General features: G+C 43.8%; 1 protein-coding gene and 3 non-coding genes across 13 annotated transcripts in view; 1 reads left to right on the top strand and 3 right to left on the bottom strand.

Moving 5' to 3' along the window:
* The window catches only part of PTPRM (protein tyrosine phosphatase receptor type M), an 892,842-nt gene that overhangs the window by 106,325 nt on the left and 759,654 nt on the right, over positions 1 to 26,863 (bottom strand). For all 10 annotated transcript variants that reach the window (XM_038746194.1, XM_038746195.1, XM_038746197.1 and 7 more), the window contains one exon: positions 17,385 to 17,472. In XM_038746194.1, coding sequence (XP_038602122.1) covers positions 17,385 to 17,472 — 88 coding nt within the window. The remainder of the gene's footprint in view (positions 1 to 17,384; positions 17,473 to 26,863) is intronic.
* Positions 6,515 to 6,652, bottom strand: LOC119929313. Its single transcript, XR_005451444.1, has one exon. It is a non-coding gene; the product is annotated as a small nucleolar RNA SNORA7 (small nucleolar RNA).
* Positions 8,413 to 8,550, top strand: LOC119929099. The gene has a single exon (XR_005451240.1). It is a non-coding gene; the product is annotated as a small nucleolar RNA SNORA7 (small nucleolar RNA).
* Positions 20,213 to 20,350, bottom strand: LOC119929412. Its single transcript, XR_005451537.1, has one exon. It is a non-coding gene; the product is annotated as a small nucleolar RNA SNORA7 (small nucleolar RNA).

Genomic DNA, 26,863 nt, shown 5'->3' with positions numbered 1-26,863 from the left:
CTCCACCACCTTGCTCCATCCTACCGTGCCTTGCTTATCTCCTTCTACAACCCAGCCCACACACTTAGCTTCTCTAGTGCTAACCTCCTCACTGTGCCTTGATCTCACCTGGCTCACTGCCAACCCCTAGCTCACATCCTGCCACTGGCCTGGAATTCATTCATTCATTCATTCAATCGTATTTATTGAGCGCTTACTGTGTGCAGAGCACTGTACTAAGTGCTTGGGAAGTACAAGTTGGCAACATATAGAGACGGTCCCTACCTAACAATGGGCTCACAGTCTAGAAGGGGGAGGCAGACAACAAAACAAAACATGTGGACAGGTGTCAAGTCGTCAGAACAAATAGAATTAAAGCTAGATGCACATCATTAACAAAATAAATAGAATAGTAAATATGTACAAGTAAAATAAATAGAGTAATAAATCTGTACAAACATATATACAGGTGTTGTGGGGAGGGGAAGGAGGTAGGGTGGGGGGGGATGGGGAGGAGAAGAGGAAAAAGGGGACTCAGTCTGGGAAATCTTCTTGGAGGAGGTGAGCTCTCAGTAGTGCTTTGAAGGGAGGAAGAGAGCTAGCTTGGCGGATGTGTGGAGGGAGGGCATTCCAGGCCAGGGGAAGGACGTGGGCCGGGGGTCGATGGTGGGACAGGCGAGAATGAGGTATAGTGACGAGGTTAGCGGCAGAGGAGTGGAGGGTGTGGGCTGGGCTGTAGAAGGACAGAAGGGAGGTGAGGTAGGAGGGGGTGAGGTGATGGAGAGCCTTGAAGCCGAGAGTGAGGAGTTTCCGTGCGACATGCTCCGGGAGCCCCGGCAGCTGGCTGCACAGGGACCCTGGAGCCCCGCTCCCGCTGCGGCCGGGCAGAGGAGAGGCCCTCCCTCATAAAATCCAACAGACAATTACTCTCCCCACCTTCAAAGTCTTGTTGAAGACACATCACCTCCAAGAAGCCTTCCCAGACAAAGTCCCCCTTTTCCTCATCTCCCACACTCTTCTGCATCACCCTGACTTGCTTCCTTTTGTCTTCCCCCTTCCAGCCCCACAGCACTTATGCAAATATCTGTAATTTATTTATTTGTCTCGATGTTTGTCTCCCCCCTCTAAAGCTCACTGTGGGCAGGGAATTTGTTTATTGTTGTATGGTACTCTCTCAAGTGCTTAGTACAGTGCTTTGCATAAAGTACTCAATAAATACAACTGAATGAATGAATGCACACCTTCAAGAGGCCTTCCCCAACTAAGCCCTTTTTTCCTCCTCTTCTGCTCCCTTCTGCATCGCCCTGACTTGCTCCCTTTATTTATCCCCACTCCCAACCCCACAGCACTTATGTACATATCCGTAATTTACCAATTTATGGTAACGTCTATGTCCCACTCTAGACTGTAAGCTTATATTGTAGTACAGTGCATAGTACAGCATTATGCACACAGTAAGTGCTCGATAGGTATGACTAAATGAATGAACGAATGACCTTAGACTGTGATTTCCAACAGGACAGAGACTGTGTCTGCTCTGATTATTTTGTGTCTGTCCCAGGGATTAGCACAGTGCATGTCATATAAACACGCAAGCACATAAAGTCCCACATGATTATTGTGCCCAACAGTTTACTGGTGACCTGTACATATCAGACTGACCACTGAAACCCCCAGGTTGATGTTACTGAGTCAACAGTATGTCGGCTCACTGGCTTCAAGGAAATATTAGCCCATCACACCTGCCCTGCAGCATGGTGTAGCGGGTGGAACATGGGCCTGGGATTCAGAAGGTCATGGATTCTAATACTGGCTCCAGCACTTGTCTGCTCTGTGATCTGGGGCAAATGACTTCTATTCTCTATGCCTCAGTTATCTCATCTGGAAAATGGGGGTTGAGACAGTGAGCCCCACAAGGAACAGGGACTGTCTCCAACTCGATTTGCTTGTATCCTCCCCAGAGCTTAGTACAGTGCCTGCCACATAGTAAGCTCTTAACAAATATCATTATCATCATCATCAGCTCATCACTGACTGTGTCATTCTGGAAGGTCTCAGCGTAACCACTAGGACTGATGCGTGATCTTAATTTAGCAATGATTTGGTAATGATCTGTAGGTGCCTACTGGTCAGTCAAGTCAGTCAATCGTATTTATCGAGCACTTACTGTGTGCAAAGCACTGTACTTCATGCTTGAGAGAGTACAATGCAACAATAGACAGATTCCCTGCTCATAACAAACTTACAGTCCAGAGGGGGAGACAGACATTCTCAAATGAATTTCTTCTTCCCAACCTAGCTGTCATGGCATTATTAAAATAATAATAATGATGATGGCATTTATTAAGCACTTACTATGCACAAAGCACTGTTCTAAGCGCTGGGGGGAATGCAAGGTGATCAGGTTGTCCCACGTGGGGCTCAAAGTCTTCATCCCCATTTTACAGATGAGGTAACTGAGGCCCAGAGAAGTTAAGTGACTTGCCCAAAGTCACACAGCTGACAATTGGCAGAGCCAGAATTTGAACCCATGACCTCTGACTCCAAAGCCTGTGCTCTTTCCACTGAGCCACACTGCTTCTCCTTTTCACTAACAGAGTCCCCAGACTATCTGGGCAAACCCTACATTCTTCTATGTTAATTTATCAGAGGAAGGAGTGGTGCAAATTCTTCCTCTAGATTGTAAGCACCTTGTGGGCTGGTATCAACATCATTATATTGTCCTTTCCCAAGAGCTTAATTCAGTGCTCTGCATGTGGTAAGCAGTAGTGGCCTAGTGGATAGAGCATGGGTCCGGGAATCAGAAGGACCTGGGTTCTAATCTCAGCTCCGCTACATTTGCTGGGTGACCTTGGGCAACTCACGACTTCTCTGAGCCTCAGTTTCCTCATCTGTAAAACTGCGATGAAGACTGTGAGGCCCATGTGGCATAGGGACTGTGACCAACCCGATTATCTTGTATCTACTCCAGCGCTTAGCACAATGTCTGGCAATTAGTAAGTGCTTAACAAATATTACAATTATTATCACTGTTATTATTATTACTGACTATTATATTGCACTCTTCCTAAGTGCTTAGTACAGTACTCTGCACACAGTAAGCACTCAATAAATACAATCGATTGATTGACTGATCATAAGGAAACTTGGATCAATGGCTTCTACACCCAGTTTTGGAACAGATTTGTTGGATGCCTCCGGGCAACTCAATGTCTTTGTGGTTCCACAGCCATCCGTACTGTGAGACGAGACACACGGTGCATTCCTTTTCAACAGATCCATGAACAGTGGCCAGAGCCAATGACGGATTGTCAGATGATATCAACAACAGCTGGTCAACCATCAGTGTCTTGGTCTACTCTCACAGGGGGTAATATTGTCAGCAGGGTCACTTTTGAATAAAAGAGCAAAGAAATCACATCATGGGGGAATCAGCTTAGTAAATAACCACTTGCCCAAGGCTGGGATAAGTGCCAGCCTCATAGCAATGAACAGCAGATTGGTGGGAATATTCTCTGCCAGCTACAGTGTCTGTATTATTTGCATGGCTGATACTACTACTAATAATAATAATGGTATTTGTTAAGCACTTACTATGTGCCAAGCACTGTTCTAAAGCACTGGGGCAGATACAAGGTAATCAGGTTGTCCACATGGGGCTTACAGGCTTAACCCACATTTTACCGATGAGGTAACTGAGGCCCAGTGAAGTCAAGTGACTTGCCCAAAGTCTCACAGCAAACAATTGTTAGAGCTGGGGTTAGAACCCACGACCTCTGATTCCCAAGCCTGTGCTCTTTCCACTAAGCCACACTGCTTCTCTGATGCTTTCACATTGGTACCCCACCCACTCTCTCCAATGACCACCTCCGGGCCAGGCCCGAATTTCTTGGATGGAAGTTGCCACAGCATGACTGTTTCACTGTCATTCTCTCAGTGTTATCAGGTGCATAGCCAGTTTCTGCAGAACTTGGGGTGGAATGTTCCTGCCTGCTACTTCCTGGACATCCCCCTGGCTCCTTTTTAAAGAATGGGGACCACATTAGTGACTTGGCAATCTTCAGAAGCAGTTGTCGTTCTAAGGATATATTGCACCCCCTTGTCACAAGCTCCACTCTTTTGCCCATTATTTCTTTCGGAGCCTTGGGATGAATGCCATTCAGTTCCAGTGATTTACCACACTTGAGCTTCTCAAGTTGTTCCATAACATCCTCCTTAGAGACTTCAATCTCTGTCAAGCCCACACTCCCATTTCTCACAAACAGGGCCTTCGCAAAAGGAGCTTCCCCCAGCACCTCCTACAGATACCAGAAAATAAACCCAACTTGGCTGTGACTCTCACTTTAATTGCTCTTTTCTCACTTGAAACTCATGTCTCCGTGGAATGCTTCACTTCCCTCACATGTTTTTATATACCAGCTTGGAAAGTTTGCATCTTTCCCCCACCATTTCATTTCCAATTTTTGACTGAGGGGGCAGCCAGTTCATGAACTCCGGCTATTGCTACTGGAGGAAAGGCAGGGCCAAAACCTGGACATTTTCCTTTCTTGTCTCCTTTCAACCTGCTTAATCTCTCATCTCTCCCTCACAGCTTCCCAGTTCTCTCCATGAGCATCTTCTCCTCAGTCTCTCCTGTTGTTTCATCTACAAACTAGAGGCAGCCTTTCCATCCCCTTTCACTTACTAAAGGAAGGAGAACCTTGTCTTTTCACTGAGTACTGGCTCTTTAAGCCCCTTCTATTTGTTTCATTCATTCATTCAGTACAATATAATTAACACACACATTCATTTTATTTAGCGATAGATAGTTCACAAGCTTCACTTAATTCTGCAATAATGATCTTCATCTAGTTTTCCTGATTTGTATGACCTGGTATAATATATGGAGTTATCAATCAATTGATGATATTTATTGAGTGCTTACTGTGTGCAGAGCACTTATTGTTAATAATAATAATAATAACAATAATAATAATAAGTATGGTATTAAGCACTTACTATGTGCTAGGCACTGTACTAAGCATTGGGGTGGATACAAGTAAATCGGGATGAACACAGTCTCTGTTCCACGTGGAGTTCACACTCTCAATCTCCATTTTACAGATGAGGTAACTGAGGCACAAAAAAGTGAAGTGACTTGCCCAAGGTCACATAGCAGACAAGTGGGGGAGAAGGGATTAGAACCCATGACCTTCTGACTCCCAGGCCCATGGTCTATTCACTATGCCATGCTGCTTCTTACTGTTGTACTGTACTCTCCCAAGCACTTAGTACAGTGCTCTGCACACAGTAAGCGCTCAATAAATATGGCTGACTGACTGACATGCTACTAATCACTTGGGAGAGGACAATACAATGGAGTTGGTGGGCAAGTTCTCCACCCACAAGTAGTTTATCAAAGTGCCTAGATATGTAGATCATATATGCACTGTCAAATACCTCTCCTACCCAGCTATGTCGTGGATTTCACAGGACCCCTAACCAAAAATTGAAGTTGCACATAAAAAAATTCCAGGAAATATGAACACTAATATTTGCATTTTATGTAAAAGCTCTAAGAAACCATAGCAAGATTTTATTAAGCCGGCACCACGATAATGTGTTTTTCATTTTTAAGGAAATTTAAAGTAGTGGGTTTACCTGTGTTTGTTCCTAAACTAAATTGAGCCAGTTTTAGAACACATTTGCAAATGAGCAAAAGCATCTTTAGATCCCTCGAGGTTCTAAAATGTATGGAATAAACTAGAGCATAAAAATATTCTCAAGTGAAGAGACCGATTGTAAAAGGAGTAAAGGAGATACATATTTTTTAAGGATTGGCTAGAAGTGTCATCAAAGAAAGGTCCAGAATGATTGCCAGATGAAATGATATGGACAGTGTTTGTATGGAAACCAGGAAAGTAAGAAAACAGATCTTTTCCTGGTTGTCGTACACTATTAGGATATATAGAAATCTAGGGGAATAATTCATTTTTTGTTGTCCAGGTTAAACTCAGCAGCTTCCAGGTCTCGCTGAGCCCCTTCTTCCTCCCCTTATTTCCTGCAACTCTTCTCTGAATCTACATCTCATCTTCTCTGCTACTCTCCTCCTTTCCCTCTGTGACCAACAACCTTCTTATCGGCTTTCTCTCCACTTACTGGTGTCTGGATCTCCCTTTCTCTTCTCCCTCCCTGTTCCTCTGTGTGCCGTGCAAGTTCCTTTCTTTTTCATCTCATTTTAGTTTGCTATCTAATTTTTCAGTGCCTTTCTGGTTCCTGAAGTCTTGTTTGCTTGTTTTTCCTCTTTTGCTCTGCAGTTGCTCTCTCCTGGACACTCTTAGCTGCTGTTGAGTTGTGTCTGACATACCGACACCATGGACACATCTATCCCAGAAGTCCCCACCTCCATCTGCAACCGTTCTGAGTAGTGTATCCACAGAGTTTTCTTGGTAAAAATATGGAAGTGGTTTACCATTGCCTCCTTCAGCGCAATAAACTTGACTCTCCTCCTTCAACTCTCTCCCATGCCACTGCTTCCCAGCAGAGGTGAGTTTTGACTTGTAGCAGATTGCCTTCCACTCGCTAGCCACTGCCCAAGCTAGGAATGGAACAGATATGCCTCTGCTTGACTTTCCCTCACATACTCGAGACTGGTAGAGTACTGGAAACTCTCCAGGTGCAACCCCGATTGCTTAGCTTTTTCTTTTTCAAATTCTGTTTCTAACCCTGACCTCTGCATGCTTCTTATCCTCCCTCTCTGTTGACTCCCTTTCACCCACAAAATGAGGCTCATGTTTGAGGCAGTCTTGGATGAAAAAAAACCAACAACAAAAGTTGAAACCACTGGTTGTGCCCCAAGGCCACTTGGGTTATTATGAATTATCCCAACCTTCAGGATTACAAAGGTATTTGAGATCCCCTTGCTTCTATGACTTGTGGCCTGGAAGATTCCTAAGTAGACTTCCACTCTAACCAACAAATCAGTGGTATTTATTGTGCACTTGCTGTGTAAGTCATTAGGAGAGTAGAATAGGGTTGGAAGACATAATCCAACTGTCATATCTGTAATTTATTTGTATATCTGTAATTTATTTAGTTATCTATGATTTATTTATTTTTCTTAATGTCTGCCTCCCCCACTAGACTGTCAGCTTGTTGTGGGCAGAGAATGTGTCTAGTATTATATTATATTCTCCCAAGTGCTCAGTAGAGTGCTCTGCACACAGTAAGCACTCAGTAAATACGATTGATTGAATGACTGTCTAGGAATTGAAAATCTAGAGGGGAGCAATCCTGCAAGTGAGATTCCACTGTCCTTTCACTCTTGGATTCCAGAGCCTCGTCACAACTGTCCAGTCTCAACTCTCTGTGGCTGGGATGATTAGAGTACCAACAATGACTGTTAGGCTGGATTGGCTGAGGGCAAGAGAGACCTGTCCTCAACCCCACACTCCGCTCTGCTATTCCAGTCCAACAGCAACATCTTGGGATGCAGAGTTCCTGGATGACTGATCGCTCGCTCATCTCTCCACCATGCTAGCTCTCCTTTGACCTGGGCCATGACAATGCTAAAATGGATAGTGTCCTCACACATTGGTCTAAATTCACGGTGCAATGATGAATGCAAGAATGTCACTTTTAAAAAAGTCACAGCCTTCCCTTTATTTAATTATCTTCCACACTACACTGTAAGCAGCGTGGCTCAATGGAAAGTGCACAGGCTTGGGAGTCAGAAGTCGTGGGTTCTAATCCTGGCTCCGCCACTTGTCTGCTGTGTGCCTGTATGCTGTGTGGAAAAGTCACTTAACTTCTCTGTGCCTCAGTTACCTCATCTGTAAAATGGGGATTAAGCCTGTGAGCCCCACATGGGACAACTTGATTACCTTGTATCTACCCCAGCACTTAGAACAGTGCTTGGCACATGGTGAGCACTTAACAAATACCATCATTATTATTATTACTTGAGGGCAGGGACTCCACTGTATTGTGCTCTTCCACGCATTCACAACAGTGGTCTTCACATTGTAAGTGCTCAATAAATATGCTATCCTGCATTTAATCCACCCCTCATTAGATAAGAATGAACAAAATTCAACTTCAAGGCCAATCAATGGTATTTGTTGAACATTTACTGTGTGCAGAGCACTGTAATAAGTGCTTGGAGGAGTAAAACATGATAGGGTTGGTAGATACGTTCCCTGCATCCCCCGCTTCCAGCCCCACAGCACTTATGCACATATCCATCATTTATTCATTTATATTAATGACTGTCTCCTCCTGTAGACTGTATGCTCACTGTGGGCAGGGAATGTGTCTGTTATATTATTTGGTACTCTCTCAAGCACTTAGTACAGTAAGCACTCAATAAATATGATAGACTGAGAGGGAGCTTAATATCTAGGGGAATGGCTCCAGTTTGGATTTTTCGAATTCCACATTAATAGTATCAAATTTCCCCTCTCAAGGTTGCACCTGGAGAGTTTCCAGTACTCTACCAGTCTCAACTGTGGGAGGGAGAGTCAAACAGAGGCCTATCCATTCTACTCCTAGCTTGGGCAGTGGCTAGTGAGTGGAAGGCAATCTGCTACAAGTCAAAACTCACCCACGCTGGGCAGCAGAGGCATGGGGGAGAGTCGAGGGCGAAGACTCAAGTTTACTGTGAGGAGGAGGAAATGGTAAATCAATTCTGTACTTTTACCAAGAAAACTGTATGGATACACTACTGGAATGATTGCAGATGGAGATGGGAGATTCTGGAAGAGCTGTGTCCATGGCATCACTGTGGGTCGGAGACAACTTGACAGCATAAGACAAGACGAGTATTAAATTACTTGGGCTTGTAGGGCCACTTAGAAATGAAAACTCCAGGGCCACGATTAACCCAGCTGTTATAACTGTATAAGCAAAGTGCCACACGTCACCTAGTCCAGCCCATGCACACACTATATGCTCTGTAACTACTCCAAGATGGATCCTGATACACGCCAGCCCTTGTCCAGGACCACTGACTTGTTTTGAAAGCCATTTGGGAACCTAATTTCACAAGAGCATAGGAAAATTTCTCCTAGTAACACAGAAACACTGACTGGGCCATAGTCCCAGCCAGTGTGCTGATGAAGCAATGCCAGTAGCCACTCTGATGGAAGCATAGCACCCTCGGCCTCAAGAGATTCCCATCCCCTCGGAAATGGAAGCAACTTGCAACTTTGACAGGCTCCTCCACTTTCCTCCAGATCAGCACTCACAACGAGCAGGAGTGGGGAATTAAGAAAAAAGGGCAAAAAAACTAGAAACTGACACTGTCCTTAAAATCACTATGGCCCATTTCTAAAGTCCTGAATCACGCACGAAGTTTTGCTGGGTGTGACAGATCGGCTTGTTTCTAACTCCTCCGTCTACTTAAATGACATTATAAAAAAAAATTCTAGTTCCTCTAAGTCAAAAACTAATATTCTAGAGAACTCGGTGTGCAAAAGAAATGCTATCTTAGAACAGCCAGGACATTTTATCTTGTATTATTTTAAATTCCTTTAGCAGGACAAATGGAATGGTAATTGATATTTTATCTCTAGCTGAAAGTCTCTCTCTCTTTTTCTCCCCTTCACTTCTAAATATTGATGTCCTAGTTAAAGCAAATTGGGATCAGTGATCTAAGAAAAATTTGCCCTCGAAGGATCCCAAATTCATTTTAATTATAATTGATTTCTTCATGTGACAGCTTGACTTGTTTGTCCAGTTGAGATATACTTGCCAAACACCACTAACACTGTTTCTCTGGGGCTGAGGAGAACCTGAGTCATTCATGAAAGGTGGAGGTGGAGGATAAGCGCTTAGTACAGTGCTCTGCACACAGTAAGCGCTCAATAAATACGACTGAATGAACAGTACTGAGAAGAGAGAGATGGAGCTCCTGGTATCAGTAGGACAGTAGGTCAATCGTATTTATTGAGTGCTTACTGTGTATAGAGCACTATACTAAGTGCTTGGGAGATTACAATAGTATTAAGGGGAATTGTACAGGGAAGAGAATGAGATAGTCCCTGGCTTCCAAGGGGTTCACAATCTAAGATAAAGGGGAGAAGACTTGGTGACAGATGAATGAAAAAGTTCACGATACAAAAAAAAAACAACAAACAAAACACAAAAAGACTCTCTCCTCTTTTTATTTTTAGATTGTGAGCACCCAGGGGGCCAGGGACTGTGCCTGTTTCCCACCTGTGAATTCCTTCTCGGTGATCTGTACAACAATCAATCAATTAATTGTATTTTTTGAGCATTTACTATGTGCAGAGCACTGTACTAAGAGTTTCGGAGAGTACACTACACCAGAATTAGCAGATATGTTCCCTGTCTGTAATGAACTTATAGTCTAGAGGGGGAGACAGGCATTAACATGCATAAATAATTTATAATATATCATTTAAAGACATGTATATAAATGCTGTGGGATTGGGGTTGGGGAGAATAACAAATGTCTAAAGGTCACAGAGGGAAGTGCACAGATGATTCAGAAGGCAGAGTGAGCCAGGTAAATGACTGCTTAATCAGGGAAGGTTTCCTGGAGAAGATGTGAACTTAATACTAGTTAAGTTTGAAGGTGGAGAGAGAGGTAGTCTGGGGTACAGGGAAAGGGAGGCAGTTCCAGGCTAGGGGGAGGATGTGGGAAAGGGGTCGACGTTGAAATAGATGAGATCGGGGCAGGGTGAGTAAGTTGGTGCCAAGAGAGCGGAGTGTGCAGACTGGGCTGTAGTCGGAGATTAGTGAGGTGAGGTAGGATGGGGCGAGCTGATTGACGACTTTAAAGCTGATGACAAGAGTTTCTGTTTGACGAGGAGGTGGCTGGGCATTCATTCATTCATTCAATTGTATTTACTGAGCGCTTACTGTGTGCAGAGCACTGTACTAAGCACTTGGGAAGTACAAGTTGGCAACATATACAGACGGTCCCTACCCAACAACGGCATCACAGTCTAGAAGGGGGAGACAGACAACAAAACATATTAACAAAATAAAATAAATAGAATAGTAAATATGTACAAGTAAAATAAATAGAGTAATAAATCTGTACAGCCCACAGGGGCTGTGGAGAAGGGAAGGAGGTAGGGCGGGGGGATGGGGAGGGGGAGAGGAAGGAGGGGGCTCAGTCTGGGAAGGCCTCCTGGAGGAGGTGAGCTCTCAGTGGGGCTTTGAAGGGAGGAAGAGAGCTACCTTGGCGGATGTGCGGAGGGAGGGCATTCCAGGCCAGGGGGAGGACGTGGGCCAGGGGTCGACGGCGGGACAGGCGAGAATGAGGCACAGTGAGGAGGTTAGTGGCAGAGGAGCGGAGGGTGCAGGCTGGGCTGTAGACGGAAAGAAGGGAGGTGAGGTAGGAGGGGGTGAGGTGATGGAGAGCCTTGAAGCCGAGAGTGAGGAGTTTTTGCCTGATGCGTAGGTTGACTGGTAGCCGCTGGAGGTTCTCGAGGAGTGGGGAGACATGGACTGAACACTTCTGTTGACAAATGATGCGTGCAGCAGAGTGACATATGGATTGGAGTGGGGAGAGACAGCCGGCCCACAGGTCAGCAGGAGGCAGATATAGCAGTCAAGGTGGGATAGGATAATGCATGGTAGCAGTTTGGATAGAGAGGAAAGGAAGGATTTTAGAATCAATCAATCAATCAGTCATATTTATTGAGTGCTTACTGTGTGCAGAGCACTGTACTAAGCGCTTGAGAAGTACAAGTTGGCAACATATAGAGACAGTCCCTACCCAACAGTGGGCTCACAGTCTAGAAGTGTTGTGAAGGTAGAAGGTAGAACCAAAAGGCTTTGGCGACAGACGGAATATGGGGGTGGAATACAAGAGTTGAATCGAGGCTAGCACCAAGTTTATCGGCTTGTGGTGTTGTCTACTGTGATAGGAAAACAAGGAGGGTAGAGATTGGATGAGAAGATTAGGAGTTATGTTTTGGACATGATTAATTTGAGGTGTCGGCAGGACATCCAAGTAGATATGTCTTGAAGGTAGGAGGAAATGTGGGAAGGCAAGGAAAGAGAGAGGTCAGGGCTGGAGATGTAGATTTGTGAATTATCTGCAGAGAGAAAGGAACTGAACCCAATGAGTGAATGAGTTCTCCAAGGGAGTGGGTGTAGAGAAAGAAAAGAAGGGGACCTAGAACTGAGACTTGAGGGATTCTTACTGCCAGAGGGTGGGAGGCAAGGAGGAGCCCTCAAAAGAGACTGAGTAGGAGTGGCCCGAGAGACAGGAGGTAAATCACAAAAGGACAGTGTCAGTGAATCCAAGGTTGAACAAATTTTCAAGGAGAAGGTGGTGACCTACAGTGTCAAAGGCAGCTGAGAGGTCTAGGAGGTTTAGGATGGTGTAGAGGCTGTCAGATTTGGTGAGAAGAATGTCATTGGTTACCTTTGAGAGGGCTGTTTCTGTGGAGTGAAGGGGGCAGAAATCAGACTGGAGAGCTCAAGTAGAGAATTGGAGGGGAGAAAGTGGAGACAGCACGTGTAAACAACTCTCTTAAGAAGACTGGAGAGAAACGGTAGGGGGGAGTTGGGATGGTAACTGGAGGGAGCCGTGGAGTCAAGGGAGGGTTTTTGAGGATAGGGGATACATAAGCACTTTTAAAAGCATTGGAGCAGAAGTTGCTGGAAAGTGAAGAACAGTAAGTGCTCAATAAATACTACTACTACTGCTACTATAACTACAAGTACAAGAATAAATACCCCAGGAGTAGCAGAACACTATGACTTAAGGAACAACCTACGCATCAAGCAAAAACTCCTCACGGCTTAAAGGCTCTCCCTCACCTCGCCCCCTCCTACCTCACCTCCCTTCTCTCCTTCTACAGTCCAGCCCACTCCCTCCGCTCTTCTGCCGCTAACCTCCTCACTGTACTTTGTTCTCGCCTGCCCCACAGTCGACTCCTGGCCCACATCCTCCCCCTGGCCTGGAATGCCCTCCCTCCACACATCCGCCAAGCTAGCTCTCTTCTTCCCTTCAAAGCCCTACTGAGAGCTCACCTCCTCCACGAGGCCTTCCCAGACTGAGCCCCCTTTTTCCTCTCCTCCTCCCCACCCCCACCACTCTACCTCCTTCCCCTCCCCACAGCACCTGTATTCATGTTTCTACAGATTAATTTCTCTATTCATTTTACTTGTACATATTTACTATTCTATTTATTTTGTTAATAATGTGCATCCAGCTTTATTTCTATTTGTTCTGATGACCTGACACCTGTCCACTTGTTTTGTTTTGTTGTCTGTCTCCCCCTTCTAGACTGTGAACCCCATTGTTGGGTAGGGACCGTCTCTATATGTTGCCAACTTGTACTTCCCAAGCACTTAGTACAGTGCTCAGCACACAGTAAGCACTCAATAAATACGATTGAATGAATGAATGAATTTCATATTTCTACCAGCCCAAGTTAGGCTGTTCAGAGTCCCAGCTCTGCCACTGTCCTGTTATGTGACCTTGGGCATGCTACATAACCTCTGTGGCCCAGCTTTCTCACTTACAAAATGGGGATAAGATTGCTGTGTATGGGACAGGGCCTGAAACTGATCTAATTTTCTTATATCTAACGGAGAACTTAGCATACTGCTTGGCAGGTAATGCACACTCACTAAATACCATGATGATGACAATGACAATGACCTCCTGCTTGCCAAATCCAACGGCTCCTACTCTGTCCTAATCCTCCTCGACCTCTCAGCTGCCTTTGACACTGTGGACCACCCCCTTCTTCTCAACATGCTATCTGACCTTGGCTTCACAGACTCCGTCCTCTCCTGGTTCTCCTCTTACCTCTCCGGTCGTTCTTTCTCAGTCTCTTTTGCAGGCTCCTCCTCCCCCTCCCATTCTCTCACTGTGGGGGTTCCCCAAGGTTCAGTGCTTGGTCCCCTTCTGTTCTCGATCTGCACGCACTCCCTTGGTGACCTCATTCGCTCCCACGGCTTCAGCTATCATCTCTGCGCTGATGACACCCAGATCTACATCTCTGCCCCTGCTCTCTCCCCCTCTCTCCAGGCTCGCATCTCCTCCTGCCTTCAGGACATCTCCATTTGGATGTCTGCCCGCCACCTAAAGCTCAACATGTCGAAGACTGAACTCCTTGTCTTCCCTCCCAAACCTTGCCCTCTCCCTGACTTTCCCATCTGTGTTGACGGCACTACCATCCTTCCCGTCTCACAAGCCCGCAAACTTGGTGTCATCCTCGACTCCGCTCTCTCATTCACCCCTCACATCCAAGCCGTGACCAAAACCTGCCGGTCTCAGCTCCACAACATTGCCAAGATCCGCCCTTTCCTCTCCATCCAAACCGCTACCCTGCTCATTCAAGCTCTCATCCTATCCCGTCTGGACTACTGCATCAACCTTCTCTCTGATCTCCCATCCTCGTGTCTCTCTCCACTTCAATCCATACTTCATGCTGCTGCCCGGATTATCTTTGTCCAGAAACGCTCTGGGCATATCACTCCCCTCCTCAAAAATCTCCAGTGGCTACCAATCAATCTGCGCATCAGGCAGAAACTCCTCACCCTGGGCTTCAAGGCTCTCCATCACCTCCATCACCTCGCCCCCTCCTACCTCACCTCCCTTCTCTCCTTCTACAGCCCAGTCCGCACCCTCCGCTCCTCCACCGCTGATCTCCTCACCATACCTCGCTCTCGCCTGTCCCGCCATCGACCCCCGGCCCACGTCATCCCCCGGGCCTGGAATGCCCTCCCTCTGCCCATCCGCCAAGCTAGCTCTCTTCCTCCCTTCAAGGCCCTGCTGAGAGCTCACCTCCTCCAGGAGGCCTTCCCAGACTGAGCCCCTTCCTTCCTCTCCCCCTCGTCCCCCTCTCCATCCCCCATATTTTACCTCCTTCCCTTCCCCACAGCACCTGTATATATGTATATATGTTTGTACATATTTTTTACTCTATTTATTTATTTAATTTGTACATATCTATTCTATTTATTTTATTTTGTTAGTATGTTTGGTTTTGTTCTCTGTCTCCCCCTTTTTGACTGTGAGCCCACTGTTGGGTAGGGACTGTCTCTATATGTTGCCAATTTGTACTTCCCAAGCGCTTAGTACAGTGCTCTGCACATAGTAAGCGCTCAATAAATACGATTGATGATGATGATGATGATGACAATTTGTATTAAACCATCTCCATTGTAGCTTCAAAAGCATCAACAGGTCCCACTCCCACAAAACACAGACAAACTAGGCAGGGTCCGGGGGAGGTGTGTGAGAATTTTCAGCATTTCCACAGCACCATAAAATGGGATCCTCAGGGGTACCCCAAAATATGGGTGCAAGGAATACATGCCAGTTTTCCTGGCTCCTGAGGGTGCAGTTCCACCATGCCTGATGGCCTGGGGTTGAAGTCAGTATGCTTGCATTTCCAGGTCTTGACCTCCTTACTTTTACATCCTAAGGAGACTAGAATACACGTGATACCACGACTCTCATTAAAAGTATGTGGGGGTAATGATCACGGTCTTGAAAGGACTCTTCTGTCAGCCTTTAACTATACCGCACTGACAAGTGTCACAGGATTCATTTCAATAACCATTTCCAGCAGTATGCTTCACACTGCTATGGCTCACTTATGATTCTTTGAGAAAAACCATTATTTTGGGCCTCAAGTCATTATTATCACCAAATACTCTATGAGAACATAGTCTATTATGAAATATGACATTAAATAACTGACATAAAAACTCCTTGGTCACAATCCATAAACAAACACTACTTTTTCCCTGAATATCTCAGATACCTTTCTAGTTTAGTCTCTTTCTGAGCAATGAAATAGAATGGTCTAGATTCCTGTGGAGTTTAATCTAATGCCTGATGTAGGTCAGGGATCTTAGGAAGCTACTTGGGTCCTCTCAGCTTTCAAGTCTCTAAATTCCACTGACTCCACTTAAACCATAATTCCTGGCATAGACCCACTGTGCTTTGAAAGGGTTAATTTACTGTATCATTTGTGTACTGGAGAATCTGACTTATGGATTTGCATGGGTCGCGCCATCATCGATGGAAATGAATAGAGCTTCATTGTACTTAAAAAGCACCTCAAACATTGTGGTTTCCTGTTACTGAGCTCCAGAGGGATTGGGAATATCTAAATGTAATATCAATTTTCCAGTGTGAGTTAGGGAATATCAGTGCTTCCGAATTTCAGATTTCCTTCTCTAAGATGGGGATAATTCTTGAATATAAAAATAATGATAAAAAGTGTGTATTTGTTAATAATTGTGGTATTTGCTATGTGCTTACTATTTTTAATGGTATTGTTAGGCATTTACTAAGTGCCAGGCACTGTACAAAGCGCTAGGGTAGATACAAGCTAAACAAGTTGGACACAGTCCATGTCCCACATGGGACTCACAGTCTTAATCCCCGTTTTACAGATGAAGTAACTGAGGCACAGAGAAGTGAAGTGGCTTGCCTAAGATCTTATGGCAGACAGGTGGGAGAGCTGGGATTAGAACCCAGGTCCTCTAACTTCCAGGCCTGTGCTCTATCAACTAGGCAGCACTGCTTCTCACACTTCTGTGTGCAAAGTGCTAAACTACATTCTGGGGAAGAAGCAATGTGGCTTAGTGGAAAGATTCTGGGCTTGGGTGTAAGAGGTCGTGGGTTCTAATCCCAGCTCTGCCACTTATCAGCTGTGTGACTTTGGGCAAATCACTTAACTTCTCTGTGCTTCAGTGACCTCATCTGTAAAATGGGGATTAAGACTGTGAGCCCCATGTGGGACAACCTGATTACCTTGTATCTCCCCCAGCACTTAGAACAGTGCTTGGCACATAGTAAGCGTTCAATACTATCATTATTATTATTATTATTTTCATATGAGATAAATGGGTCAGACACAGTCCCTGATCCACATGTGTTCACAGTCTAAGTAGGTGGAGAGAACAAGTATTGAATCCCTTTTTTTACAGATGAAAAAACTGAGGCATAGAAAAGTCAAGTGACTTGCCCAAAGTCACACAGCAGACAAGGGGCACTGCCAGGATGAAGACTCAGGTCTTCATGAGTCCCAGACCCATGCTCTTTCCACTAGCCCATACTGCTTCCTAAAACATGAAGAATGAATGAGTTGACTATTTGCAGGTAATATCATTATCCACATTTAATTTTATGTAGGAGTCAGAAAGCAGGCTTTTGTATTATAAAATATAATTTGTTCCCCAGCAGTTGATTACTAGGTATACCATTTAAGTCTTGATGAAACTAGTCACACAGATGGAAGTATATTTCCGTGGATGTTTTGCTCTTTTTTTTCTCCAGGATTAGCACAAAGCAGCTTTCTTGAAAGTATGCGGGTTGAAATGATGCTGTCAATTCTCACCACACTGGATAGGTGGCCATTTCTACCAGTTACTAAAGGATGGCTATACACTGGCACAATTACACTGTCAACACTTACATGCGATGATATTCCCATATCTGTTTTTCATTCTGTTCTCATCTTTCTTTGCTGAGTCCCAGGGTGCAGACTGCCCTTCAAAGAAACTCTATAAGAAAGAAAGGAGAGTGACATTAAGAATCACAATTCATTGTAACAAAAATAGGTAGAGGGTAAAATAAGAATCAACCAATCGAAGAAGTGGGAAAGAGGACAAAGAAGGAGATACTGTCGCCCCAAAGAATGGATGAAGACATCATTACGCTGACTTGCTTATTTATTATTTCATCCAAACTACAATGAATATTTCTCCCTGCAGTTGATAATAATAATAACTGTGGTATTTGTTAAGCGATTAACTATGTGCCAGGCACTGTACTAAGTACTGGAGGCACTGTACTAAGCATTGGATGTCCTACCAACCCTGGAATTAGGTGTGCAGGGGTTATGCTATCCTTGGGCAAGGAGTACTAGTTTAAAATACTATTAAAGGTTTCCTATTTCTGTTCATCCTTCTGCATATTTAACCTACTTAGACTAACAGAAGACCCAGATATTTCTTCTCATTTTATTAATTTAATCTACCCACTTCAATCTTACCACAACTATCTCTGTATTTTTGACTTTCAGGATTAATTCCTGCATTAAACAACATTTGGGTCTTGTTTTAGGAATAACCCAAAAGTTTCAGTTTCCTTTCCCATTTTGGGAAGGATCTAGAATTTCAAAGCATAATCCATAATCTGTATGCTATTAATCAAAACTAGATATTCTTCTGGGTTCTTGTAATGACCAAACATGTCTTTTATGACATACTGGATAAAAATTATTTTGATCTCCCACCTATACAGTCTTATATTTCCTCCTGCCTTCAGGACATCTCTACCTGGATGTCCTGCTGACACCTCAAATTAAACACATCTAAAACAGAACTGCTCATCTTCCCAACCAAATACTGTCCTCCCCAACTCTTTTCCATGACTGTATATTGCACCACTATCCTGTCTCACAAGCTAACTACAGCACTATCCTCAACTCATCTCACATATTCAAACCACATATTCAATCTGTCACCAAATCCTGTCAGTTTTACCTTCACAACACAGCTAAAATCCACCTTCTTCTCTCCATCCAAACTATTACTACACTGATCCAAACACTCTCTGTCTTGAATACTGCATCAGCCTCCTTGCTGACCTCCCTGCCTCTTATCTCTCTCCCCATTCCAGTCCATACTTCCCTCTGCTGCCTGGATCATTTTTCTAAATTAAGTTCAGTTCTTATCTTCCCACTCCTCAAGAACCTTCAGTTGTTGCCCATCCGCCTCTGCATCGAGCAGAAACTCTTTACCATGGGCTTTAAAGCACTAAATGAGCTTACCCCTTTCTATCTCATCTCGCTGATTTCCTTCTATAATTCAGTCTGCACACGTTGCTTCTCCAATGGCAAATAACCTTGATTTCGATTAGCTCACAACCAAAGGCTTGCCCTGTCCTCCCTCTGACCTGGAACTCCCACCCCTTCTATATGTGACAGATCTTCACTCTCTCCACCTTCAAAGCCTTATTAAAATCACATCTCCTCCAAGAAGCCTTCCCCAATTAAACCCTCAATTCCCTTACTCCTTTCTCCTCTGTCACTTATGCATTTGGATCTCTACCCTTTTAGCACTTGATATTCACACCACCCTCAGCCCCACAGCACTATGTACATATCTGAAATTTATTTATTTATATTAATGTCTGCCCCACCCTTCCCAACCCCCCCACCCCAAGACTGTAAGTTCCTTGTGGGCAAGGAATGTCTCTACCAACTCTGTTGCACTGTACTCTCCCAAGCACTTAGTATAGTGCTCTGCACTCAGTAAGCACTCAGTAAATGCCACTGATTGATAAATCAATGGGTTGTAGGGAAATAACATCTACAGTTCCATCAGGGAACGACAATTTCATTAAAGCCTCAAATTTAACGAGTTTCACAAGTTACTGTAACTGTTTTTTTCCAAGTGGAAACTTACACCCAAGCAGGTTACATGGTGGTAAAGTTATCCAAAAGATAACATGAAGCCCAGAAGCGATTGCACGTGACATTGTTCATTATCAGTATTAAGGGTATTTATTAAACACCTACTTTTTAAAAACGGTATTTGTTAAGCACTTACTATGTTCCAGGCACTTTACTAAGTGCTGTATTATTCTGGGCAGAACATGGGATTTGGTTTTGTGAACATTTACAAGGGAAGGCTTGCCCTCCCTCGGAGAGCTTACAATCTAATGGGGTAGATTAGATCTAGCCCCTTCTAGACTGCGAGCCCGTTGTTGGGTAGGGACCGTCTCTATATGTTGTAGATTTGTACTTCCCAAGCGCTTAGTATAGTGCGCTGCACACAGTAAGCACTCAAAAAATACGATTGAATGAATGAATGAATGAATGAATGAATAAAGTAGATAGGATGAGTTGAAAGAAAATGGAAATACTCAACTATATAAAAATGACCAGGGATAGAAAATCTAAAAGTACAAATGTCAGAAAATCACACAAATAGTATATACGAGGTGTTGTCTGCCTCACAACAATATTTACTGAGTACCAGAAGTGTGTATAGAGCACTGTAGCAAGTATTGTGTCGTTTTATGTTGTCAAGTCATTTCCAACCCATAGCGACACCATGGACAAATCTCTCCCGGAACACCCCTCTCTCCATCTATAATCTTTCTGGTAGTGGATCCTGAGAGTTTTCTAGTAAAAATACGGAAGTGGTTTACCACTGCCTCCTTCTGTGCTTTAAACTTGAGTCTCCGCCCTCGACTCTCTCCCTTGCCACTGCTGCACAGCATGGGGGAGTTCTGACTTGTAGCAGATTGCCTTGCACTTACTAAACACTGGCCAAGCTAGGAATGGAATGGGTAGACTTCTGCTTGACTCTCCCTCCCGTAGCCAAGACAGGTAGAGTACTGGAAACTCTCCAGGTGTCACCCTGAGAGGGGCCCGTAGCAAGTACTTAAGCCAAGTACTTAAGTCTCTGTTCTTGAAGAGATTCCAAACTAATGGGGAAGGTACTTTGAAAAGGACCTCCAAAATATTAGAAAACTTGATGTCAGAGCTCCTAAGAGAATTAACTAAGTAACCGAAAGCTGGCAGAGCCTGGCTGCCGCTTTTGTTAAGTGAGAGGTGCTATTCAGGAGAGAGGATCAAAGCCAACAGTGACTCTCCAGATTCAGAGGTAGACACTGAGGAGGAACTTTCAACTCCAGCAATCTTGACGGGTGTCACCATAGCGATCCCCCATCCCAAGTGAAAAGTGTCCTAGGGCAGAAATGTCAATCTCCCTGAAAGATCCCAGAGGCTTTTAAGAAAACAGAAAGACAGGTAGGGCAGGGAGCAGATTTGCCGGCCATCTACAGCTTGTTTGGTTTATTTTATTTTTTTGTCTATTTGGCTTATTGTTCATTGGGTGCAATATGGTCAGGTTTATTTTGTGTTTGGTTATAAGCAATGGGTTTGCTTTGTTCCTTGTTTACTGTTTATATTTTATTTTCCTGTTTCTTTGCATTGGGTTACTTTGACCCCCTTTCTCTGGGTTTTATTTGCACCTTATTTTGCTATTCTTTCTGCATTGGGTTATTGTGACTGTCCTTTCCCATTGAATCAAAACAGACTGAAGATGGGGGAGACTGAAGGCAGGAAGACACATACACAGATAAGAACTGGTGCAGCAGTGGGATTGAATGACATCATCAGGGTTGGGAATGTTAATCTTAATGGAACTGCTGGGTAACGAAAACACTATTACTCAGTCTCAATCTTTAGAGCTTAGCAACTCTCTAGGACAAAATCTTTGACAAGATAAGTTAAATGCTCTAGATTGTAGGCTTATTGTAAGCAGGGAATGCGTCTGTTGTCGTACTGTACTCTCCCAAGTGCTTAGTACAGTGCTTACTGTACTGTAAGTACGTAGTAGATTGCCTTCCACTTGCTAGCCACTGCCCAAGCTAGAAATGGAATGGGTAGGCCTCTGCTTGACTCTCCCTCCCATAGCTGAGACTGCCAGAGTCTCAATCAATAGAATTGAATGAATGAATGAATAAATGAAATGCTCTCATTTTATATTCAGGGTATTTTCCTTGGAAAGGTTTGGAAGTATTGGTCCCCCACTAGTGTATTTCAGGAATATGCCCCTTCAAACCATCTTTTGCAGAGACTCAGCCCTGATGGATATTTTAGTTTTCTGGTTTTACAGTGGGTTGGGCTATCAAGCACATCATTAAGGAGGAGAAACAGGAGTTTATGCAAATAAGCTCTTCCAACACCCCATGGTGCACTGACACTTATCTGATGTCAGCAGCATGAACTTTTCTTAAAAAAACAAAACAAAAAAAAATCCCTCCTTGCTCTAATAAAAAAGAAGATTTGTCCTGGAGGAAGCTATAGTTTAGCCCCTCAATCATTCTAACACCTCTTTTATCTCCTTTTTTAAAAAATAAACAAAGCAAAGTTGAAGTACTTAGATCAGATTGCCCCTGGGGTCTATTTTCTTTAATCAAGAACAAGATGTCCTCAATCTATCCTTTTATTTTTCATATGTTTTAAAACCCCGAGCAGGATTTGGAACAACTGGGAGTAAGTGAGCCAGGAGAGGGCCTCCCTGTAAAATTGGATAATTGTTGTCAGAGAATTTCTATAGCATGTTCACTGGATAATGCCCATAACCTTGGCATTAGCCTCGCTTCATCTCTCTCATTCAACCCACAGATTCGATCTGTCACCAAATCCTGTTAGTTCTACCATCATGCTCATTGTGGGGAGTGAATGTGTCTGTTATATTATTGCATTGTACTCTTCCAGGAGCTTAGTGCAGTGCACTGCAAACAATAAGGACTCAATAAATATGATTGATTGATTCACAATATCACTGAAACCAACCTTTTCTTCTCCATCCAAACTGCTAACACTTTGATCCAAGCACTTCCTCTAGACTGTAACAATAATAATAATGGCATTTATTAAGTGCTTACTATGTGCAAAGCACTGTTCTAAGCACTGGGGAGGTTACAAGATGATCAGGTTGTCCCACGGCGGGCTCACAGGCTTAATCCCCATTTTCCAGATTAAGTAATTTAGGCACAGAGAAGTTAATCAATCAATCAATCGTGTTTATTGAGCGCTTACTGTGTGCAGAGCACTGTACTAAGCGCTTGGGAAGTACAAGTTGGCAACATATAGAGACAGTTCCTACCCAACAATGGGCTCAGAGTCTAGAAGGGGGAGACAGAGAACAAAACCAAACATATTAACAAAACAAAAGAAATAGAATAGATATGTACAAGTAAAATAAATAAATAGAGTAATGAATATGTACAAACATATACATATATACAGGTGCTGTGGGGAAGGGAAGGAGGTAAGATGGTGGGGATGGAGAGGCGGACGAGGGGGAGAGGAAGGAGGGGGCTCAGTCTGGGAAGGCCTCCTGGAGGAGGTGAGCTCTCAGTAGGGCCTTGAAGGGAGGAAGAGAGCTAGCTTGGAGGATGTGCAGAGGGAGGGCATTCCAGGCCAGGGGGAGGACGTGGGCCGGGGGTCGATGGCGGGACAGGCGAGAACGAGGCACAGTGAGGAAATTAGCGGCAGAGGAGTGGAGGGTGCAGGCTGGGCTGTAGAAGGAGAGAAGGGAGGTGAGGTAGGAGGGGGCGAGGTGATGGAGAGCCTTGAAGCCTTGAAGCCTTGAAGGAGTTTCTGCCTGATGTGCAGATTGATTGGTAGCCACTGGAGATTTTTGAGGAGGGGAGTAACATGCCCAGAGCATTTCTGGACAAAGACAATCTGGGCAGCGGCATGAAGTATGGATTGAAGTGGGGAGAGACACGAGGATGGGAGATCAGAGAGGAGGCTGATGCAGTAGTCCAGATGGGATAGGATGAGAGCTTGAACAACCAGGGTAGCAGTTTGGATGGAGAGGAAAGGGTGGATCTTGGCAATGTAACTTGGCAAGTTAAGTGACTTGCCCAAAGTCACACAGCTGACAACTGGCAGAGCCGGGATTTGAACCCCTAACCTCTGACTCCGAAGTCCGTGCTCTTTTCACTGAGCCACGCTGCTTCCCCACGTGCTTACATCCTGTAAGCTTGATGTGGGCAGGGAATGTGTCTGCTTTATTGTGTTGTACTCTCCCAAGCGCATAATACCTGCCTTGACTACTGCATCAGCCTCCTTGCTGACTTCTCTGCCTCCTGTCTCTCCCCACTCTAGTCCATACCTCACTCTCCTGCATAGATCATTTTTCTACAAAAAGTTCAGGAAATGGTTCACTGTTCTTCAAGAACCTTCAGTGGTTGCCCAACCACCTCTGCATCAAACAGAAACTTCTTCCCACTAACTTTAAAGCACTCAATCACTTTGCCCTCTCTTACCTTATTTCTCTGATTTCCTATTACAGTCCAGCACACTCACTTCAATTCTCTAACACTAACCTACTTACTGTACCTCTATCTCATCTACCGTACAAACCGATCCTTCACCCACATGTTGCCTTTGGCCTGGAATTCCCTTCCCTTTCATACCCAACAGACAATCACTTTCCCCACTTTCAAAGCCTTATTAACTTCCCACCACTTTCAAGAGGCCTTCCCCTACTAAGCCTTCATTTCCTCTACTCCATCTTACTTGGCCGGGGAGTCAGTGGTTGTGGGTTCTAATCCCAGCTCTGCCATGTCTGCTGTGTGACCTTCACTTCTCTAGGCCTCAATTACCTCATCTGTAAAATGGGGATCAGGATTGTGAGTCCCATGAGGGACATGGACTGTACCCAACCTGACTACCTTGTAACCCAGCGCTTAGAACAGTCCTTGGCATATAGTAAGGACTTAACAAATTCCACAATTATTATCCTTTCACTTGGTTTTGTACCGTTTATTCACTTCACCCTCAGACCCATATAAGTATAAGTATAAGATATATAAGTAGAATACTACTATAATACTAATATAATATATAATAACTAATAACTATAATAACTAATATAATATAATAATATAATACTAGTATATAATAATACTACTTATAATACTTATAGGTATATATAAGTATATAAGTATAAGTATATAAGTATATATTTTTTATACCACATAAGTATATATGTCTATATATATATACTTAGATACATAGCTGTAATTTATTTTGTTGTCTATTCACCCTTTTAGAATGTAAGGTCTTTGTGGGCAGGGAACATGTCTACCAAATCTATTATACTGTACTCTCTCAAGTGCCCAAATCTGTTATATTGCATTCTCTCAAGGCCTTAGTACAGTGCTCTGCACATAGCAAGTGTTTAATAAATACAATCGATTGATTGGAATCATCTTCCTTTTCAATGGGGAATTCAGTTAAGTATTCCAAACATCCCAAGTGAGGTAGTGTCACCCTGAATTTAACATAAAATCTGTAAGTCACTTTTTTGGGTCACCCTGTTCATTCATTCATTCATTCGTATTTATTGAGCGCTTACTGTGTGCAGAGCACTGTACTAAGCGCTTGGAAAGTACAATTCAGCAATAAAGAGAGACAATCCTTGCCTACAATTGTGTCTCTGCTACAAATCTGCCCCTGACTTATCCCTGCTCTGCACCACTCCAGTGGAATGCAATCAAAGCTTGGGACTGGGGACAGAAGACAAAGTCATATGGCATGGTTAATAAGTAAAATAATCATTACAAGAAATTTATTCCTACAACACTAGTTAATAGAAGAGAAGCAGCAAAATCTAATAAACAGCTGATGTTTGTACATCAACCGATCGTATTCATTAAACACTTAATGTGCGCAGAGCACCGTACTAAGTGCTTGGGAGAGTACAATATAACAAAGTTGGTAGACTCAGGCACCTTCGTATTTTTTCTTCAAAGACACTGGATGCAGGTTTTTACATTCAGGTTGAATATAGTTTTCAATATATTTTCAGATTCTATTTTAACGCAACAAGAACACAGCTTCCACATTAAATGTATTGTGGTGATGGTGGTAGGGTGAGGGGGGGCAGATTCATATTAATAGTCTTCCTGAACCTTGTGTGGTGATTTTCATAAATATACTTGTTTGCATTTATTCTACTGCATATGTATTTAAAGTGTCGTGTCTGACTCCAATGGCTCACACATATCGGAGAAAGGCAGTGAACCTAGGAACTACTCACAAAGAGTAATAAGTCTATGAAACAACAGAAATGAAACTAGACAGGCTCCACTGAATACCAACGACTTTTGCACTTCACTAAGATGCAGTCTCCATGGACGCTGAGCAGAAGGAAATTGAACATCCCACATCCACAGTCATTTTTTTTCAGAATAAGAAACATGTTTTTGTGATTCAATACCGTCCCCCACCTCACACCACTATCATTTTCCTCAGGATGTAATTATACATCTCCATAGCCCACTGAAGACCACACTACTCTAAAATGATGCAGTTTCTTAAAATCCCCACAGCTCCTAGAGTTAAAACAAAAAAGGGATAACTCTCTCTAAAAAAAAAAAATCTGCCAGGCATGCAGGATATAGTGTACAATGGGTTTCTCAAGAAAGGTCAAATTTGATTGATTTCATAATTTATTTATTTAGATTAATGTCTGTTTCCCCCTCTAGACTGTAGGCAGGGAACGTTTCTACCAATTCTGTTATATTGTACTCTCCCAAGCACTTAGGTTGTATTTTTTAGAAGCTCTTGGAAGCTGATTTTTCCTCCCTTTTTTCACATGACCACAACTGTTCCATGCAAAGTGACTGAAGCCATCACCCTGAATAAGGGAAAATGAACTTATTAGTATATTCAAAGTCTCTCTGACTTTTCTATTGTTCCATTCCTTTCTCTTTTCTTTTGATTCTTCCCCAAGTTCCAATTCAGGAGAAGCACGGTGCCTTTGCTTCGGAAGACCTAGCCCAGCTGTGGGAAAGAACCGTTCCCTAACAGAGTGGGAAACAGGCCTTCCAGGAGGTTCTGATGACCTGTGGTCAGGCTAAGTGATAGGGTGGTTCAGCAAGGGACAGTCTGCCCCACCCAATCTGTGACCAGGAACTTCATTTAGTGAGCACCGAGACCCCCTGAAACCTTTTGGAGTGAGAGACAATGGGAGGGAAGGACCTAGAGATGAAAGAAGATTGGGGGTGGTGGGGGAGTGGAAGAGTGATAGTCTTTTTAATTACAAATCTCTCTGTGAGAACAAATGGCTCTAAAGACACCACTAGCATCTGTCAACTTGATGGTCTTAGTGCTCGTCAACAGGGCATTTCTTTATAGACTCCCTGGGCAAATAAATCTTATAAAATCAAATGTGCTAATGGGAATTGCTTGCATATAGAGAAGCAGCCTGGGGGTAGGCTATTCTTTGGGTATCAAAACCCCGTATTTCCTTTTTACCTTAAAGCTCCCCTCTAGACTGTAAGCTCCTTTTGGGCAGGGGATGTTTCTATCACATCTGTTATACCATCCTCTCCCGAGTGCTTAGTACAGTG

This window comes from Tachyglossus aculeatus, chromosome 5, assembly GCF_015852505.1.
Source record: "Tachyglossus aculeatus isolate mTacAcu1 chromosome 5, mTacAcu1.pri, whole genome shotgun sequence".
Lineage (NCBI taxonomy): Eukaryota > Metazoa > Chordata > Mammalia > Monotremata > Tachyglossidae > Tachyglossus > Tachyglossus aculeatus.
Note: the sequence above shows the minus strand (reverse complement) of the source record. Positions and strands in the feature narration are given on the sequence as shown.